This window comes from Talpa europaea, assembly GCF_964194135.1.
Source record: "Talpa europaea genome assembly, chromosome: 1".
In the NCBI taxonomy this organism is placed as follows: Eukaryota; Metazoa; Chordata; class Mammalia; order Eulipotyphla; family Talpidae; genus Talpa; species Talpa europaea.
The window spans coordinates 87,087,994-87,109,764 of record NC_140073.1 but is presented as its reverse complement, the minus strand read 5'-3'; the positions used below and the strand labels follow the sequence as shown (position 1 = coordinate 87,109,764).

At 38.6% G+C, this 21,771-nt stretch overlaps 1 protein-coding gene across 1 annotated transcript in view; it reads right to left on the bottom strand.

Moving 5' to 3' along the window:
• Positions 1 to 21,771, bottom strand: part of ARHGAP15 (Rho GTPase activating protein 15) — a gene marked incomplete at both ends in the record, with an annotated part of 604,948 nt that overhangs the window by 38,526 nt on the left and 544,651 nt on the right. Inside the window, one exon of the mRNA XM_084254031.1 lies at positions 21,568 to 21,673. Coding sequence (XP_084110157.1) covers positions 21,568 to 21,673 — 106 coding nt within the window. The remainder of the gene's footprint in view (positions 1 to 21,567; positions 21,674 to 21,771) is intronic.

Sequence of the window (21,771 nt, the reverse complement as noted above, 5' to 3'; positions counted from 1 at the left end):
GAGGGCGGCAGTAATGGAAAGGGAGGCACTTAGGCCTCCAGACCAGGGGTCCCTGAAGGCGGGGTGGAGCACAGGCGGGCACTGCGGTAACGCTTACTGTACTCGGTAACTGCTTCCTTCCAGTCTAGCAAGAAGGTATGAGCAGAGTCACGGTGCTGCTTGTGCCCTAAAACCTTAGAAAGTCCTCATTGTTTTTCACGGATGAAGAAGGTGATGAAAATCATCTTTGAAAAATACCACAGATTTGAAAATGTTAAGTTTTGTTTTGAGCTCAAATAAATACACATTTGGCAGGGGGTGTGTCAGCAGCTAGAAAATGCCCGTGGTCTAGGTTATGGGTTGAACTATGTCCCGTCCCCAATTCATATGTTGAAGCCCTCAGGGTCTCCTTCCCTCCACCTTAGAATGTGACTACGTTTGGGGATAAGGTCTTAAAAAGGTCTTAACTTAAACCTTAAGTTAAAGTCGTAAGTTAAAATGAGACTGTTAAGGTGGACTTTGTCCATTATGTTTCCTATAAGAAGAGGAAATTGAGACAGAGAGTTAACCAGGATGTGTGGACACAGGGGACAGACCGTGTGCGGTGACAGAGAGAAGCAGCCATCTGCAAGCTAAGGAGGGAAACTTCAGAAGACACCAAACCTGCTGACACCTTGATCTTAGATTTCCAGCCTCCAAAAATGTGAGAAACTAAATTTCTGTTGTTTAAGTCACCCAGTCTGTGGTATTTTGCTATGGCAGCCTGAGCAACAAATATAGTCTAAGATTACCCAGATTTAGGATTCACATGGAACCATAAAGTACAATATAGCAAGAGATGATTATTTTTTCATATAGTACAGCCTGGGTGCTTTAACTAAGTCACTAACTAAGTCTCTAACTTTAATTATAAAATGAACATAACCTGTATTAAATTATGAATATGTTAACATATTGAATGGGGACAAGAAAAATAAGCACCAGATTTAGGCTACATAGGCACTTGAAGGTAGAGTAAAAAAATCTGGTTTCCTTGACCACATTGTCATAATATGCATATATAACAGTTTATTGAATCCAGGCTGTGTAGACAACCAGAAGAACTCTGGCTCCATACTGTCACAATGCATGCCCACAACAAAGACTCGGGAGAACAGCCTCTTTCATTCGATCTCTCTAAGTATTACCAACACGACAGTGCAAAACCTTACCTCTGTCTGAAGTATATCTACGTATCCATGCATAAGTTATTAACTGGGCTCCCTGAGCTACACTGCTGAAAATATTAATATATTCAAATCTCATTCTAGCTACTGCAAAATATACATCAGATCAATGCATTAATATCTTTCTTAGACAAAAGAAACTGGTGATATATTTTTAAAGTTTCTTTCTTGTTCCTGGGACTCCAGCTGAAACATGGGTTTATGTGACATAGGAAGTCAAAGTGACTGTTAGGGGCCAAAGGGCAGGGTTGACTATATCTACAAAAAAGTCCCGTTTATTGTACATGAAGCAATGCACTCTTTCCTGAGAATTATGTGCTGAGAACTGTTTATAGCTTCCAAGGCAGAAATGTTTTTTCATGTACTTAGACATTTTACCTTGTGGAAATGAGACAGACTGTATAGGAGGCTCTCTAATTGCAGATGATGATGATGTGACTCCTACTGTGTCAATATCCTAACCTTTATGGCAGTGTCTTCTGAACACAAACAGGGCCATGGAGGAGTTGGGAAACAAAGCTTTGCTAAGAACCAGCAAGCTAAATAGAAAACTGGAGAAGTTAAGGCAGTGATGACAAAGGATAATTTTTGAGAATTATCTCTTAAGATCACCATTCTGCATTTCTGGATCTCAAGTTATCTATCGATCTGTCTCTCTGCCTATGTGTTATTTATCCATCTATCTATCGATATTATATATATCTTTCCATATATAACGACCAGCCTCTATATTATCCAGATTTGCCTTTTTCCTATTGGCTATACTTAAGGCCTTTTATCAATGACAACAAACAAAGTAGGTGGTCTCCTACCTCTTTTTAGCTGTAGGAAAAAAAAAAAGTGACATAATTTTTCACAGCCTGAAATAATTGTGGAAGTACAGATACTGGTTAGGATCACTATGAATTATTAGTGGAAAAGTGGGTCTCAGAAGTACGTTACATGTGAAATATTTTTCGTCACTTGAACATGTGCCGTCCAGAGCTGGCCCTGTTCTAGCCGTCACAGGGAACAAACATTTCACATTCACAGATGCTCCCAATTTGGTGCGGTTTGGAGTGTAATTTAGATCAAACGTCTCCATGTAAATGAGTCAGGGTTTCTTAATTAGGTGCCTCTAAAGCAAAACCTTGGACCACATCAGTAGGTGTGGGTGTGGTGCCCACAAAACTGGAATCTTTCCTATAGACCAGGCTCTTAGTATCATTCAAATAGAGCTTTTTTTTTTTTTTTGGTTGTTTTTTTCAGGCAGTAATAAATCTGCAGATGGCATAGACAGAAAGACGCTACTTCAGAAGAGCTGTCTAAAAACACTGCCTCTTTGGCAAATGCCTTAAAGTAGGTCATTCTGCTGTGATTTAGCTTTTTCTTTAGATTTGATTGCCAGCTTTTTGTTCCCATTACAAGTAGGGTGCATTCCAGTCCACAGACTTGTTCTTAATTTTTCCAACTGGTATTTGTTTACTAGGATTTGCAAATCTTCATACGAAAATGGCCAATATCCTGTCACAGTGCTAATCATGCACTTGACCACAAAGCGAAATGGATCCCAGTGATAATCTGGCTATGCTGAAATATTAAATGCCTTATACACCCAGTCTTCCCACAGCAAAACTGCGTTGATTTATATGGATAGGTTTGTTGAAATAATTGTCCCATCTTTTATACATGTGAAAAGAAGAGGTGACAGGATGTAAATGGAAAACTTTTATAAGCCATATAGTCGTTTGTATAGATATTTAGGTTATCTGCTTTTATACTTGTCATTGTTTGTGTTTTTTATAGGGGGAAAAATCATTGGGTCCCATTTCTCTATCGAGGCTTTGGAATTTACATGCAGAGCCCCAGCAGCATTAATGAGTTACCTGCATAAATCCCCTGGCAATCGATGGGCACATAGACCTTGTTTTGTTATATTAATTATTCTTCACAGAACCTTGACACTGACATTAAATGAGGCCTTAAAAAATCTTGATGAAGGTCTTAAGGTATCTTTTACTGTTCAAATATTAGCATTGCAAAGACTATGTCTAAGGCATTATTCATTTTGTGGTACCAAAGGGAAGGAGGAATTGAAATAAAGGCACAGGGAGTGAACTTTCTGGACTTAACTCTTTATTGTCGAGAGACCAATTTTCCCACGACTAAGTCAGAATCCTTAAATTGTGATAATGATAAAAATAAATGTTAAGATCATAATGAATAAAAGAACTGAGTATGGTGTTTCTTCCAGATTTGTGTTGAATATGGTGTCTTCTCTACAGGCCAAATTTTGTCTTGGCAAATTATTGGTGCTTTCAGGTGAATTCCAAAATGTCAGTTAAAAAGGCACACTTGCACACAAAGCGGGCTCACTGGGAGATGAGCTGGAGACGATTGGCTAGGTATGTTGCAAGATGGCCTGCTAAGTACGTACTTAAGACACAGACTGGGAAAATGGCTTTATGTGCAATTTTCTTGCATTTCCAGTATACTTCTTATACTGAGAAGCCTGAGGGAGTATAAGGTTCCGATTAAGCAAATGCTCTGGTGACAAACACTTACATATATTATCATATGCGGAGAAGCAGCAATCAAACAGCACAATTAATATTAAAATTACAACGGACACCATGTTATCATCCTTTGATGATTCACAAGGAACTTTTGAATCTTGAAGCTCTTATTAGGAACTTGAGTTATCTCTGTACTAGAGTGTGGTTATTAGATAAATGGCTGGTTGTTAGAGATTTCTGACTGGTGAATTGATGGCTAATTGAAATTTGTTTGGATCCTTTTGAAGCGGAAGTTATTTATTGAGCTATACTATTTGATTATACTCCTTAGGATTTTAGAATATGGATGATTCTGAATTATCTATTTACTTTTTCCTTTGCTTCCTTTTGTGGGTTAGTGATTCCTTCTCTCGATTTCATGTCCCCAATATGCTTTTTTAACTCCATCCACTCTCCAGGCTCTGAACTCTATTGGTGACACATTCATTTTCATGATTTGAAGTGTTTACTCTAAAAAAGGCTCTCCTGAATCCACATTCTTTTCTCTCTAATGTCTACCTTCACTTATCTACTTGCTAATGTGATTTGTTAAATACCTCCTGTTATGCTATCCTTTGCTGGTTATATGAAGCACTACAAAGTTCAGGAAGAAGTGACTCCTGCCCTCTAGGAATTAAAGTTAACCTGTCCATGAGAAAAGATTCATTACAAATTCACAACAGGCTGAGCAGATCTCTCTGTGGGTATGGTAGAAGTAGGTGGAGGAGGGCTTCATCTCTTTAGTGCTTTGAGTTTTTTATTTATATGTAAATAATTAAGTCCTTTGAGGTATAGGTACCACAATCTCTTTCAACACAGAAGAGAAGCTGTTACCATGGTATCATAGTTAAGGAGTCATCAGCTCAGGATGCAGGCTCAGTTTCTCTGATTGAATCCAGAGCACTCTCCACTCGTTCTTGGATTCAATGCAAGTTCAAGTGCCTGAATTGGACTCTGTTTGAAATTCCAATTGTTTCAAACTCTAATAACAGTATATATTCTTGGCTTTTACTTTCTTTATTTCATTATATTTCTCTCTCGCACATCCCTCTCTCACACACACACACACACACGGGACAGATGGGTAAAGTTAAGCATTATTCCCATGTCAAAGATGATAAAACAGGAATGAGAAGTGATGTGACATGCCAAAAGCTGTTGGAGAAACCTTAATTTCTTTAGATTCTTAATCTGTCAGAGACAAATGGATAAAGCACTTCCCACCTACCAATAACTCTTTTTAATTACATTGATAACTATATAATTAAAATAGTTTTCATAGAACGTACACTCAACATTGATTCTTTTAAAACTCCAATCCGTTCATGTCATTCCTGCTGCAGACTCTATAACTAGCTCCTCTGTCTTTTAACTCAGAGCAAAAGACTAATTCTAAATAATGGCCCCTAAGTTCCTGTATGACCTGGCCTTGCCAATGATGCGATTCTTCAAGTCCTCCTCTCCCCACCTTCTCTGGACTCCAGCCACACTGACCTCCTTCCTTTTCTGTAAAACACCAAGACACCAAGGCCCTAGATGTTTCTGCCTGAAACACTGTGGCTTCCATATCCATTTCACTAACTCCCTCCCTTCTTTCAAGTCTTTTCTCAAATCTGACTTTCATCCCCAAACACTTGATTTTTTACTGCAAACCACTCCCACAACACTCTTGATGTTCCTTACTATGCCTTCCTTCCTCTAGGTCCTTATATGCCATCACCTTCTAATATGTTTGTTTATTTTTCTTATGAGTGCTATGTTCATTATGTAAGCTCCATGAGGACAAAGGTGATTTCTGTTAAGTCTGCAGCTGTATTGTGAGTTTCTAGAGCAGAACCCGGAACATAGATGGTGCTCAATCAATGTTGATCCAGTTTCTACCAGAGAATTTCCACTCTCATCTGCATATTGGACACAATGACATTGTCTTAAACTCATTCCAATTATTTATTCATCATATCAAACCTATCAGCAAATACTCCAACTTCCTTTAATTTGTCTCTAGGAATTTCTTTCTTTCCACTGAACTCCACAGACAACATAGAACTAATTGCTCTCTAATCACATTGAGATAGTTACTCAATTTCCAGCTTTGCTCCTGCCCCTTTTTTCAGTCATTCCACCCTAAACTTATTTTACATAGGAAATGTTGATTAATTGAGATATTTATAAGAAAAGCAAAATTTACATTCTTCAAATGCTCATTAACCTGCACTGGTGTCCTAGAGATTGAGATAATCAGATCAGAGCTTTTCTTTTCTTTTTTAAAGATTTATTTATTTATGCATACAAGAACAGGGGTACAGGTACAGGCCAGAGATGGGCGGGGTGAGAGTATTCACCAGAGACAGAGTGGGGAGCAGCGGGTGAGACAGGAGAGGTCTGCTACACCACGGGGGTAGCTCCCTGCCCGAGGATCGAACTCGTGCTGCAGAGGCTGTGGATAGCTTCACAGTGCTGTGGTTAAGCCCTTACGCCACCAGGGAGGCCCAGATTAGAGTTTTTCTGCCTGGTCCCTGCCTGCACTGGGGCCTTCACTCCTTTGCTCCCTGTCACAGGCACAGGCTGACACATTTTGGTGTCTCCTGGCTTTTCTCAAACCAATCCTTGTGCTTTTCAATGTCTAATCTAAGTTTTTTCAAAGTCCAGTCTACATTTTCTTGGAGCATTTTTGACTATTTTAGTCTATTTCCTTTGTACATAATGTTTACTTTTCTACTTTATTTTCATAAGTGCTTTGTCCTCTGTTAAATTAGTAGTTCTGCAAAGCTTTTTTAAATCTTCCTAGCTCTTCTCAGTGTGGTCTGAAGACACCACAGAGATACTGTTGACTCATTGATTGATGCTTATATTCTTCTTGTATATGTACTTTACCATGCTGCTTAGATCACTGAACATTTCTAGCGATATATTTTGAATGACATCCTAAATATATATATCTTTGGCAAGTAATAGCATTTTTGCAGCTATACTGATGAGCTATATATTAGAATAAATGTATATTTAAACTCAAGCCTTATCTAGTTTACAGCGTGTTTACAGCATATCTCAACGGAGGAACCCACACTGCTTTTCAGCCGGGATTAATTGGGCCTTGCGATTTAAGCATGCGTGTCTGTCTGTGTTTCTTTCCATATATCTAAAGCAAATTCTGTCATTAAGAAGTCACAAAATATGTAGATATTAGTATAAAACGCACTTAGAAAATAACGAGATAAAGAATATAATCATTAATCCAACCAACAATTAAGTTTTTAATGGTACATGCAGGCTTTAGCATGAAAGCATCTGGGGCATGCAGTAATAAATGAAATTTGCATAACATAACCTTAAAAATGGCCCATTATTTGATGTTTTTCAGCAACTATGATTTTATTTTACAAAGCATTGAAGAAATATTATCACTCCCTTTACTGTGCTTTGGTCACTCTTTGAAGGTCTGCATCCTGCCATCTTGTCTTCATGACTCATCTGGAAATCAGACTCTTTTGGTACTTGGGGTCATCACAGACCACTGTTGGCTGATGCCTCTGTCTCATACCACTAGCCTGCCAGAGGAAAATATTGCCACTGTGCAGAGTGGGCCTGTCCTTCATGCAACAAGCTTAGGGACCAAATTCTCTGCCTCTTTCTATCTCTCAGTAGTAAAAGGCATTTGAGGAATGAAGTGGATGTTAACAACTTAGGATGCGCCATGTTGCTATTTCTTTTAGTTTTGAGGACAAATGAAAGTGAGCCTCATCATTCTGGGCATTAAGTCTCATATTACAGTCTTCTTTTTCTTTGTCGAACCTCTGCAATTTGAGTTCAGAGAGAACTTGTTCCCTTCCCTTGAATAAACTTGCTTCTAAAAACTTGCTTCCCAGCCCAGCAGCACCTGGGAACTTGCTCTTTATGCAAAATCTCAGGCCTCACCCCAGATGGGCTCCTTCTGAATCGGAGTCTGTATTTTCAACAAGCTCCACAGGCAATTTGATTTGTAAGCACATTCAAGCTTGAGAAATTCCAAGTCAGAACTTTCTGAAATGTTCAGGTGACAGTTGTGTTGGCAGTGAGGAGAACTATCAGATGGAGGAGTGCTCCCGGGTCCCCTGTCCACAGCTTGATCCTCTGGATGGCCTTGTCATTTGAATCCCCTTCACTCTAGTATTTGAAAGCCCGTTTTCTGCAAATGGTGAATTAGTTGCAAGGTGCAGTCACTTCTGCGCCAATAGAGGGCCCTTTTCTTTTCCAGCCAATGAGTTGACACCATTAGGACTTTCAGGTGGAGCCTGGGTTGTGAGAGGTGAGGCCTTTTGGATGGGCTGCAGGATGATGGCCTTACCACTTGTGGTCATGAAAGTTCCCGTGGTGCTTTTTGTGAGAGAAGGGGTTGTTAACCTCAGTGTCCTGGCTGACTTCCAAGCTGTGTAATTGCATGCAGCCTACCTAAGTTGGCTCTGTAGTTTCAATTAGGTAAAGTATTGTTCACTTCTTGCACTAAACTGCTGTGTTGTGTGGCTACAGACTGCTAATTAGCTGGTGTTTTTCAGGTGGCTGCGTCCGTGATGAACAAAACGTCTCTCTCCGACCATCCCTCTCCCCACCCCCACTGTTTCCACCGCCCACTATCACACACACAACCGCATGCCTGTTGTCTTCTAGATTGCCATTTCTTGGAGAAAACTGCGTTGGGATCAGTAATCCCTAGAATCTGACAATGAGCACTACTTTAGTTTTCCTATACAGTCACCTGCTTCTAGGCCTACCTAACCTATTATAGGGTATTGGAGAGAAAAACTCATGCAGAGAAAGCAAGATGTGATGGGGGTGGATAAAAGGATGAAAGGTAAAAACGCTTGTGATTGCCAGGGAAGTATGAATGACTTTAAGAGCTTGGCTCACTAGGAGTTGGTTATTTTCACTGCGATATGAATGGAGAGTGAGGTCATAGAAAACAGGGCATGCATTTTATTTCTTCTTTCCTCTAGTTAGAAAAATATAATGGAGCATGTAAACCACCCGTAAAATGCCTCGCTATCTCTGTGGGGAATGTCTGACCCTTACTAGGAAATGTGGCACCAGGAGAGTGAATGGAATCCCTTTCTGATGACTCAAAGGTCAGTACCAGGAAAGCACTTAAGGCTCTGGAATGACACTTGGAAATGAAAGAGAAGGGCAAAAAGATGGGTGAGCAGGGAGCCAAGAAGACAGAGGTGTGTTCTAATCACAGAAGAGATGGGCTTGAAAGTTGAATTTTTCTGGGCAGTAAAATGGTTGCAAAAAATGTATTCAAATGGGGAAAAATCAGATTTGCATAAACTGTCAGTTTGCATTTTTTTTTTTTTTTTACCATATGAGTAAATTCATTCTCTTTTGATGTCCAAGCACAAAGACACACATTAATTAGATACAAATTCTGTTAGGGGTAATGTCTTTTATCTTTCTGTATCTCAAACACAATGGGAGATGAATGAATGAATGAATGAATGAATGAATAAACAAACTGATACAGGGAAGAATATTAAATGATAGGTATTAACTGTCAGTTTATGAAGAGCAAAGACTTTTTTATTGCTTGAGAGCCTGCCCCTCTGCCGTGTCTACTCCTTGCTATGACTGCGTATCTACTTGTCTCTTCGAAAATAAGAATGAAGAAAAAGATTAGGGGTTTACTCAGTGAGATGGTGGACGAACCAATTGCCTTTAAGAGAGAGGCTGGTTTGCGAATCCTTGTGAAAAGAGCAGGGCCCAGAGCCAGAAAGTTGGATGGGAGAGAGAAACTGAGGGAAATGAACACTGTCAGGTCAGGACAGGGAGGTAAATAACATAACAGAACGCATCCCAGAGGTTGGCGAACATCTACCTGGCAAAACTGTTTCCCTTTCCACATGATAAGAGCTTCATATATATTTGTGTCATGAATAAAATGGGGAGAAAGATCATGTTGGCAAGAATGCTTTGACAAAGCAGAGAATTGTCAGTGAAGGATGGGAGGAAGAATTTGAGGAAGATGATAATATTGGGAGGAAAGGCAGAAAAAAGAAAGGGGAAAATTGTAAGAGGAATGAGCGTGGTTAAAAAGAACATGAATGTACCACAGAAGAGAAGAAATTACTGGAAGTGAGAAATAGCAATCTCTCCATATAGGGCAATATTTAGTATAAAGTTTCTAAGTTCTGAATGTATTCCCACTTCCTTTGTACACATTAACAAATTATAGACCCGAGGAAAAATTATAGACCAAAATATGTCATTGAGACAAAGATTCTAGCCTTGAATTTGGGCTTTACTCTTATATAGATGGTTTCAAAGGAGATTTTCCCAATGTCCTGATCCAAACAGCCCCTAAATTCATTTCCTGGCCCCCAGATGCTCTCATTCCAGTTAAGCCCATGGTATCAATTGTGTACCTCTTCAAAGTTGAGTGTGGGTTTGAGTCTTTCACTGGCCACAGATCAATTATTATTTATGACTGAGATTTCCTCCTGTCCATTGCTGAAGTTCAACCTTTTCTCAACCCAGATGATATGGTCTTGAGATCTGAAACCTCATATAAAATCTGCACTTTTTCTTGCATGAGGAAAAAAAAACCCTACAACATGGAAATGTGCAGCTACCCCATGTTAACTATTCCTGGATGTCACCGTGCAGCTCTAATTTCTGCTTTCTTCTCTGTATTCTGGGGACTGCTGCCGGACTTGTCAGCACCTTGTCACGGCTTCCTGGTGCGTGGGCTACCATTGGACTCTGTGTTCTTAACAATTATCCATAAAAAACCCTACAGAATTCTTCAGCAGTAATAATATATATATATATATATATATATATATATATATATAAAACAGGTAAAACACACACACACACATACACACAGAGCTACTTTTGAAATTGGAGTGTCCTGAAGCGGGTGCTATTTGTAAATGTTGCTGTGTTGTCTCATCTTTTCCAGTTCTGCGATGCTCTTTTGTTCATGGTGTGACAAGGATGTGGGGAGCCAATATGATTTAACTAAATAATACACAAATGTCAAGAATACTTTCATGTCTGTGTACAGACCAGAATAAATTACTCCAATGGAATGTTTTGTTTTTCTCTTCAAGGAACAACCCCACAGTTTACAAGGAGCTATGCTGACAAGAAGTGGCTAAGAAATATTATTAAAAGTAACCTATTTTAATGCAGGACTAAATGACAGAGGATTGCTTCGGTTCAAAAGGGTAGGCCTGGAGAGGATGTTGACAGGCAGACAGCAAGGAGAAATTAGCCCTGACCTGGAATTCTTATGGGCAGTGGGGAGAAAAATAAGTCCAGTAAGAAATGAAAATTAGGGAACTAGTTCTCAGAACTAAAGGTGAACCGAAAGGAATTGGCAGCTGCCGGAACATGCCAGCCAGAGAGGCCACAGTATCTGATACACGTGACAGACCGAGAGACAACTGCAAAGCTCCCCAAACAACTCGCCTGAAGCGCTTGCCAGGAAGCCAGATGCTGCTTCTGGAAGAATATCTTCTGTGGTTGGGCATCTGGGTTCAGTGCTTTCCATTTAAAGAGGAGAAAGAAGGTGGTAAAAGGCAGCACCATCATTGTCTTTTAAAAACACGCTCTAAGTGTGCATATGTGCACATGTGCACATGCGGCCTTAATGAAGGTAGACACGGAGCTTGTATTCAAAGCGAATTCCTAAAAATAAAACTTTCTCCAGTGCCTTTTAGGTGGAAAACAGTGTGTTAGAGGGAGGGAGGAAGGAGGGGGAGGGAGGAAGAGGAAAAGAGAGAGCGAGCAAAAAAAAAAAAAAAGAGTGAGAGAGAGAGAGACGCAGGGAATGGACACCAAGAAACCCCTTATAAAAATGTCAGTTTATTAATTAGGTAATTTTATTTAAAGAGCTGCATTTATAGTGGGTGTTCAAAAAAAAAAAAAAGGAAAAGGGAATTTGAGCTATAGGTCTGTGTCTTTATCACAAGTTAGCTCCTAATTCTCACTCTTTGTTTTATCATTCCTTCTTCCCTGGGAACACAATTGAGTATTGGTATTGGCAAGTAAGCAGAATGTGGTCTATTGGACTGGAAATCAGGTGACTTGAGGTCTGTTTGAATTTTTCCCCCTTTCGCTTTGAAGAATGCCATGTCTCTGCTCTAAAAAATACAGGGGAACCGAGTTGTAGAGGTTTATATATTGGCAATAGCATAGGATATGCTTTAGCAATCAAGGTATATATATATACTTGCAAATATATTCCTATATTTGCTTCACCTGGGACTCATTGGGAGTCTACTTTATGCTAAAATTTAAGGTAATAGGAAGTCAATATTGGGTCTGGAAACCAATGATGACAGGGAAATTAGGTGGATGTGAGAGCAGGCAGGAGTGGGAGTAATGACAGATATAAGACTAATTTTTTCTGTTCCAAGATCTGTTGTAAATCCCAGATAATGAAGAATTCAGAGAGACTGGCAACCCCATGTTGGACTGCAGTGATTGAGCGAACAGACTCTAGCACAGGTGGGTGTCACAGACTCAGGGATCACAGCCCCCTTGGGAGGGTCAGCCTCTGTAGCACTCATTCATCCTTGTACTTGGGGCCTCTGAACCTGTAGTCTGAGTGTTAACATTGCTTCTTTTACATTCAGAGCTCCTCTTCTCTTCATCATGATGAAAGATAAATATCAGGACAGGAGAGATAAACTTGAGAGGAGCAACCCTCAAAATGGAACAGTCCTAGTCCCAGTCTGAAATATATCAGGTTACCAAGATTCCAGACTTAAGAATGTGATCTTAATTGGAACCCTCACTGGCTATTGAATTACTGTCTTGTTCTGTGAAGCCATGGGATTCCACTTATTGAATAAAATTGGCTGAATATCTATAATTTGTGGGGCACTGTACTAGGCTCTGGGGATATAGCAGGAAGCATACTGACACAAACTCTTGCCCTCTTGCAGCATGTGCTTTAATGACAGAAAAAACAGTTTAGTTCTTTTTAATTTCTATCTTCACCAATATTTTCTGTACTGGACTATGGTGTAGAATGACAAGTTTTCTTCCTATGAGAATACTACTCATGCCTGTGATTTTTCAGGTGCCACAGATGAAGGGTAGAACTGCAGCTTGTCGTCATGAGAAATTCTGCCTGCTATCCTGTTACCATGAGAATTTCCTAAACCGTCTTTGTAGATGTGGTCGTTTTAACCACAAAATAAAATACCTCTGCTTTTGTCAAGGTTTCATTCTATTACCCCACATGCCATCCTCAGACTTCTTTCCCAATATCTTCCTCTGACACACACTTCAATGACAGACATCCTCAGGAATCTGTCCTTGGGGATCTTCTGGCTTCACACTGCCCCTTGGGTTATTCATGACCACCCCGTTGCCATATTGAAACTGATGGCACTAAATTTCAACCTGGATCCCAATCATCTTTCCTGCCTTTCTTGTCTTCTAATGGTTGGATGGTTGTTGCTAATAGAACACAAACAATGACGAAATCATGTCCAAAAATTTTCAGCTTCTTCCTTGTCGCCAGCTTTGTCCTTTTCCTCTATGTGAGTCCAGGGTATCATCATTCAGTTAGTTCAAAACCTCAGTGCATTCTGGAATCTTCCTTTGTCCTACCCTCTCATACGTACTTGATGAGCACTTCCTGTGAAGCAAAAGCCTCCATGCCTCCTGTATCCCCCACTTCCGCTCTCCCCCACCACTCTCTCTTGCTTTGGGAAAGTTATGTCAGCCTCTTTATTATATTGTCCTTCTACAGGCCATTCTTTGCACTCACAAAGATTGTCATCTTTACAAATACAAATCCCATCACCTTATTGACCACTTCAGGCTTTTCAGTGATTTACCTAATGTCCCCAGAGTGAAATTCAAAGACTTTAGGAAAGTGTATGTCCGTCACCATTCAGCTCTGATTTATAACACTCTGAGCTTATATTCTGCCACTTATTTTATGTTTCCTAATTTTCCAGTCACTCTAAGGGATTTTCCATTTATTCACCACACTATTATTCTTTTCTGTGCCTTTCTGGACACAGTATTCTCTCTGCTTATGGTATACCTGTTGTCTGCTATGCTGATAGCCTTAAGGATAGTCTGTGTCATGGAAGACAGTTTGGAAGACATTGTTTGGTTTCTCAGGGTTAATTTTCAACTACTCCTTGGTGCCGTCACTGTCTTGTAATATCATGCTATACTTATATTTGTTTATTAATTTATCTACCCTTAAGTTTATAAGATAAGTGGGGCTAGGAATCTACTTTTTGCCTCTAGTATGTAGTTGAGGGGTCAGCATTTTTTTTCTGTAAAGGGTCAGATAGTAAATATTTTGGTCTTGTGCAACTTGTTATAGCAACCTAACTCATGATTATATCATGAAAGCAGCTGTAGGCAATACATAAACAAATAGGTATGTGTGTGTGTGTGTGTGTATGGGTGTATGTGTGTTCCAAGAAAACTAAACAGGCAGCAGACTAGACATGGACTGTGGGCCACAGTGTGCCAAACCCTGACCTATCTCAGTGCTGGAATATATTAGGCATCCATTTAAGACTTCCGGAAGGAATGAGTGGATAGAATTTCACAGTTAACAAGTATTTTAATAAATGTGAATGTACTTGACCTATTTCACACAGGAGCAAAAGGAAAAGTTAGAGAGAGACACTAAAAGGTTTTTCATTGTTGTGTAGTTTCTAAGGGCTGAGGTTGGGACTTAAGCCTGTCTTTTGATTCCAAACCCTTGGTTCTTTCCATTAGGTAAAGGGCCAAGATTCACAGTAGAGAGGTAGGTAGCAACTTAAAAGATGTACCTCTTAAGAGTGAAACACCCCAAGGGGTGGGCCAGCACTAGCATAGACTTGACAAAAATTGCTGGGCAGCAGTTATTTCAAGTTTTATTTTGTTTTGTTTCCTATTATTCAGTGGTTAATGCTACCAGTCAAATGTTAAATCGAAAGAAATAAAGTAATAATTTAATGTTGTCTTAAAAACCTTATCGCCAAAAGTCTTCCTCCAGAACAAGGATCCACCACTGGAAGGATCATTGAACCTTAGTCCCCAGCTCAAAAACCTTATAAATCCTGTGCCAAGATGTCTCCTAAGTAGATGACATTTTAATGATTACTACAGGGAGTTGGGAACTATTGCTTCATCCTCACGATCAGAGTAATTAATTTTCTTAACTACCAGGCCAAATTCTGCCACGGGAGTCCAGTTGAGAAATTTCAGGCCCATAGGAAGTACATTAGCTCTTCAAAGTGATTAGGGTGCCATTTCAAATACACAAGCAAAGGAGCTATTAGGCTTCTGGCTTATTTCAAATAACTTGCAGCCCTTGTCCCTCAGGGAAAAAAAAAAAAGGAAAAGAAAAGAGAGAGTAAAGAAAATAACAATTTCCACAGGTTCCTCATTTTCCAGTAAAAATACCCATAGCCTACAAGTCCTTGCATATCAGGTATTGTGGTTGGGTGAGAGACCAAAGCGTACAGAAAAAGGGTGGAGTGCCAGAGACTGCACAGAAAAACACACGCTGCTCCAAAGCACACCAGAGCTGCACATTCAAGAGACCTGAGGAGACTCAGAGCTTCACTAACCATGGCCCTTGACAACCAGAGACCAGGGCAAGAACGCCTCAGCTTTCAAGGCCGTTTTTTAGTCATGTCTCTGTTTCCCCCCTACCAAATTTTGAAGCACCCACAGCATTGTTTCAAAGACAAGGTGGAGGAATAATTTCCTCACCATTGTTTCCTCATGCAACCCTTTTATTTCTAGGTCATCATCATTTAAGTTGCCTCTTGACATGCTTTTGGAGGATATTTTATTTAACATCCATGAAGACCACAGAAAGTCTTTAAATATCAGTTTACTCTCACAAAATAGCCACAGCTTAACAGTTTCCCCTTTCAACAAGGCATTCAACTGGCATGCTTCCATGAGATTTGTCTATTCAGCCATATCATTTTTTCACCTTGGAATTCTATGAACAGCTGGGCGATTTTCTTAGAGTCAATGAAAAAGGGAAGATTTTAACTCTGCTTTCAAACTATTTTACAAAATGCCAGTTTCCTATAAGTATGTTTATTTGCACCTAAATTTTGTGCAAATATGCTCCTCCAAGGCTATTTTTGAAAATCAATGAATGGCAAGATTTCATAAGTCATCTCTAAAAGCCATCCATTTCTAAGACATATTGACATCTCTGAATATTGCGTACCTGCATAGGACTTGAATGTTTTTTTATGCCCTCCCTCCCTCAAAAATTTGAGATTGTTTTGGCTTCCAAGATGCATGCCACAAAGTAAATCTGGCTAACAAGTTCAATTTAGCTCAGTGGAAATATTTTAGTATTTATTTTCTCAATTTTCTGTAATTATGATGTATTATTTTTATGCTGGAAATAAAATTGTGGAAAAAGGACATTAATAATAGCTCAAATCCTTTACTAATAGTAATGGTAACAGGAATTCCAGAATTTTGAAAGGTCAGTGACAGTTCTATGGCTTTGTGATTGAAAGAGCTCTAGGAGACCTTACATTGGGGAATTGAGGCATAGGTAGGACAAGACCCTATTGGCTTCAAAATATCTTACTCACCTGGTTTCCATAAAGCCAATATGTTTTTTTCTGCCTGGCAGAAAATTCTCACCACAAGAGACAGCCTGATAAGTTAGACAATTAAGCAAGGGAACTGTCCGTAGGAAACTATTGTCTAACAACAGAGACTCTGAACAAGAAGCACAGGAAGACCTGTGCTTATCTCCAGCCTCCTCACCTCTGCCCAAATTACGGTAAACTACAATATTTTATAGGAAACTGCCACTTTGAAAGCAGACACTTTTGGATCTGAGAACATGGGTGAAATGTGGACCAGGTTGATGTAGAGTCTGTGAGAGAATAGTGTTGGACTGACTGGGGAGTCACATGAGACTTGGGCACAGCCTGGGGGTATCATATGACTTGTTAAATGTGAAAACAGCTTCATTGGGAGTTAGAGGAAATTGGGGGGATATTGTCAGGTCAGTATAGAAGCTTAGCTTTGGAAAAAGATTCTGTGACTATATGAAGAATTTTCTGGAAGCTAGAAATTTTTGCAACCTAGTTTCTAAAATTCTTTCTATATCTATTTCATTAGAAATTACTTTATAATTCTTCATTATAAAAATAATTTGTCAGTATATCTAGGTCCTATATGTGCTAGGCAACTGAGAAATACTCCTTTAATGCTTTAATTTGTTACTTATTGCCATAGAAATAGATTCTATTATGATTTCCACTTTATAGATAAGTAAACAGAAATGCAGTTTACATAATTTGTTCAAAGTTATCCCTACAATAAGTGGCAGATTCAAGAATCACTTTCAGATCTGCTTAACTCCAATATCCATATTATTTTAATCTATTCTCTTAACCTCATTGTTTATTCTACACTTTTGTTAAGGGAGAAAGGAAAACATGAGGGGAAAAACCCTCTTATAATTCAACAACTCTAAGAAAGAAGTAGTAATATTTCAGTATCTGTACAGGCTTTTCCAGGTGTACAACTTTTCCACATATTTACAGTTATACTCTCTTTGGTTATATAAAATGTTGTATTGCTGACTTTATTTACCTAACAGAAGCATTTCCCAAAATTAAAAATAAAATTAAGTATGAACTACATTTCACTAAGGTGATATAGACCTTCCCCTCTGACTTGACACTTAGTATCCATCAGTGCAAAGAATGCTGTGATAAGCAATATTTTTTGCATATAGAAGTACTGGGGTATAGGCCAGAGGTGCAGGAGAGGGTAGAGTGAGAAGATTCACCAGAGACAGAGTGAGGAGCAGAACAGGTGGATCTACTGAAATACATTGCTGAGGGGAGCAGCAGGCGAGACAGGAGAGGTCTGCTGCACCATTGGGTTAGCTCCCTGGCTGGGATTGAACTCAGGCTGTAGCGCTGAGATTTAATCCCTAGGCCACCAGGGAGGTCCTGTCATAAGCAATTTTAATTGCACCAATAGCCTCTGCCTAGTGCCCCCACCATATCACATGGGATGAGCAGTTATGATGGCTGGCTCTCAAGTTATGAAGGTTTGAAAGACGATCACTCCTAAAATGCACAGTGTTTTATTCCCTATAGGCTGTTCGGTACCTCCCAACCAGCAACATCGACTTGATTGAACACACACCTTCCAAAATGGAATTCAGTCTATTTCGTTAATTTTTTTTATAATTTCATGTTCTTTCCCTTCTTTGTATTTGCAAAATAGAGAAAAGGGCATCCTTTAAAACAATAGCTCTTTTACCTTTTTTTTTTTTTTAATTGCTGTCAGAAGGATTTTTTTTCACAACCACACAGCTCTAAAACAATGACCTGTATGACTGACTGGATATAGGGATAAAGAAATGAGAAAAATAAAAATTTTGGATGTGTTTGGGGAACAAATTCTCGAGATTTGTACTTTTTCATTCTCTTTGATGTCCATCACTCCAACTAACTCCCATGTGACCGTCTGGGTATTTTTCCTTCTCTCTCATTCACACTACACGCTGTTGTCAGATGACTCATAAACACTGAGAATTTCAAACAGTTGTCTGATGGCTAAAGTTTCAGTAGCTCTCTATATCTAATACAGTCTTTTGCCTGGATCTTAACCCCTAATTACTAACCATCAGCAAGTAAATCTTATTTTTCTATGTCCTCCTTCCCAACTTTGCATTTCCTCCCTGCCTTCGCAAAGAAGCAGGCTATAGGAAAATGACTTGATACTTCATTTATATTTTATAGAGATGGAACTTGCCATTTATGTGATGATTCAGAAGCTATTGCAGGACCTTGCGATGCTTATCATTGTAATGTCAATTGGTGAAAGTACTACGAATAAAAGTTTCTAGTTCATGACACCTTGAAATCATAGTTTATTCTAAATTTCTGAATTTGATCAAGAATGAGAATCCTGAGACTATTTAGCTTGTGTAGCTATTGTGTAAGCTTTAAAAATTCTGGTTTTGAAAAATAGAACTTGTATTCACCTTCAAGTCCAACTATACTGTACTAAACTTTCTCAAGTAGGTAGCTGCTCTGCTTTTAAGGGAACGTTTAACTCAGAGCTCTGCAAAAACGAAGTTATTTTCTGTTGGCTGTACAGTCTGTAGGTCAAGTGGAATTTTTGGCACTTCATTACATTCCTTGACCCTCACTAAACAAACTTCAAAATATATATATTTGCAACAATTTTGAATAAACACTGTATGCAAGTGTTGATGGTAGATTTTTTTGAAGAAGTACCAAATGCATCAAGACTAAGGAAAACATCCTAATGATTCTTTCAAACACGAATATATTTAAATTCTCGTTAAACAATCTTATTTAGTCTTCTCGGGCTTTGATGACATGCCACGATTGGCTGTTTATCAAAAACTTAGCAAGAAATGCTTAACAAGATATAATCATGTCCACACACTTGTGCACAATTAAACCCAGTTTATAAATCAGTGCAGGGTAGAATATGATCACCCCACTCAAGAAAGGTTGGTGACTATAAAATAACACTTTTACCTCCATCAATAATGAAAAATCTTATAATGTGAGTGCTCTGGGGGTGATATAGTAATCTGATATTAAGTTTTAGTTAAAACATCTATTTCCACCTCTACAGAATTGAATGAAAGTTCTAACATTAAAAATTTAGGGATAGGAAACAAAATAACACATGAATTTTTCCATGCTAGTATTGTGTGGTAGAAAGATGGAATATTCTCAAAATATGAAGGTTTTTAATGGATGGATTCTCAACTGTGAGGCTTACTTTTTTTTTTTTCCAAAGAAAGTTTTAGCTGACTCTCAGTTTCTTCATTTTATAGCTGTTCTTTCAGTTGGAATAAAAAGGAATAATTGAGACTGAGTAATGGATATTTTTCAAGATCTCCAAGACTAGGTATTACATAGCATTAAAGAGTATACTTTTCCATTTGTTTTATGACTTTGTCCAGTTAAAGTTACTGAGATAAGCACTGCAGTATTTACTTGTAACTTGAACCCTCTTTCATGGTGTGTCTGGATCTTAAGGGAAAAGATTTAACCTTGAGGAATGCTTACCTTGTGCCAGACATTTTATATGCATTATCTCATTTAATTCTCATAACCACAAGATAATGGTTGATATTATTTAATCCGATTTTATGTGCCTAAGATTATAAGGGGGTAAAGGATAGAACAAGGAATTGACTCTAGATCTTTCTGTTTCTGTAAATCCCAAGATCCTTTCAGTAAACCATAGTGGGTTTCCCATTTAGTCAGTATGTGGGGGAGACAAGAAGGGATAATCTAGCAATCTTGATGTTCTGAATTTGGACACAAGGTTCCCCTCTGGGAGTAAACAAGAAACTTACATGAGGAATTAGATTAAAATATGTTCTCTTATGAATATAATGACTGGTGAGGCTAATTATGGTACACATACCATGGAATACTATGTTACCATTAGAAAGGATCAGATGAATCTGTTGAATGGACTGGAAGGCTGTCTGTGGGTTGCAAAATAGTTGCTGAACAATATGCACAGTATGATATACTTTAATACAATAAATAGCTATACACACATGTATTTGAATGTGCTTAGAAACAGTTTTGGAAAGATACATACAAGAATGTTAGTTACTTCTGTTCGGGAGGCTAAGAGGGACTGGTAGGCAAATTCCACTTTTTATATGCACCATTTGTTGCTTAAAATTGTGTGTGTGTGTGAATGTGTGTGCATTTGCATGTATTACATTTACAATTAAAATCATGTAATGGATTAGTTGAATAATCTGTAGGAATGACTCAACCCAAGGAATGGGTGATTAAGGTGATTAAAGAGATTTAATCTCACCAAAGCCAAGCTGCCCAGCCATTTGAAGCTCTAGCAGGCTTCAACATTACTATATGTATATGGTGAAAACTAAAGCCTCATCATTTGCATTATATCTCAATCAGCAGCAAACAAATCCAACCTGAGCCTCTTCCAAAATATCTCTACCCAGTTCCCTTTCTGGGCTCTCCTCAAGCCAATATTACCTCTTGCCTGTACTAATCACGGTCACTTCCAAAGAGGTATTCCTGCTTTTACTTATGCAATCCATTTTCCAAATGGCAGCCAAAGGAATCTTTTATACTCTGTCAATTTAACACTCTTTATTATTATTCATTGTATTTAAAATGGAAGCCAAATCTCTGGTCATGACCCACAAGAACCTATATGATCTGACACCCATTTAACATCTGTGGCCTTAGCTCTTACCACCATCTCCCTGGTTCATCAGTCTCTGTTCACCATGCCCTGCTACCTGATATTCAAAGGCACCAAGCTCTTTGGAAACTCTGGGCTTTTTTACTTACTTTTATTTTTTTGGCCTGGAATACTTTCTTTTTTTAACTAATTGCTTGGATAGCAACATATCAATCTGAATTAACATTTTACAGATGAGGAAATTGGATGTCAGAGAGTTTAAGTAACTTATTTGTAGTCATAGCACTTGATACATGGAGTCATTTGAATCATATCTGAATCTTTTTATGCTCTTCCCACTATAGTAGATAACAAAGTAAAGATGGCTCATCCTAGGACTCTGGATATGGTTTTGACAATCAGCAAATATCTACTTGTTGAAAGGCCAGAAAAATTAATTCTTTTAAAAGTTCCTTTTGTGAGTTATCTTTCATATTCCTAGTGTACTCTCCAGTGTCTGCAGCAAGGTTTAGATCAGATGAAGGGGAAAATATGAGGTAGATGCATTTGGAAACTCTTGTCTTAGAAATTTGAAATTCAGGGTTGCTCACATGAGAAATGGGTATTTGAAGACACACACAGCACCCCTTACAACTTACTTAGTTAGATGTCCAAAGAGAACTTTCATGGTGTCACGATTTGGTGGAGGAAGTTTTTGCACAAGAGATTTTACAGTTTCAATTCTTGTGTTGTTGTCTTGCTTTTCTAAAAAAAAAAAAATTAAAAGTGAAGGTTAGAAAAGAATGAGATTTCATAGGTACATGAGCAAATTCTCTTAGGAATTTTTTGGACTAAGACTTAGC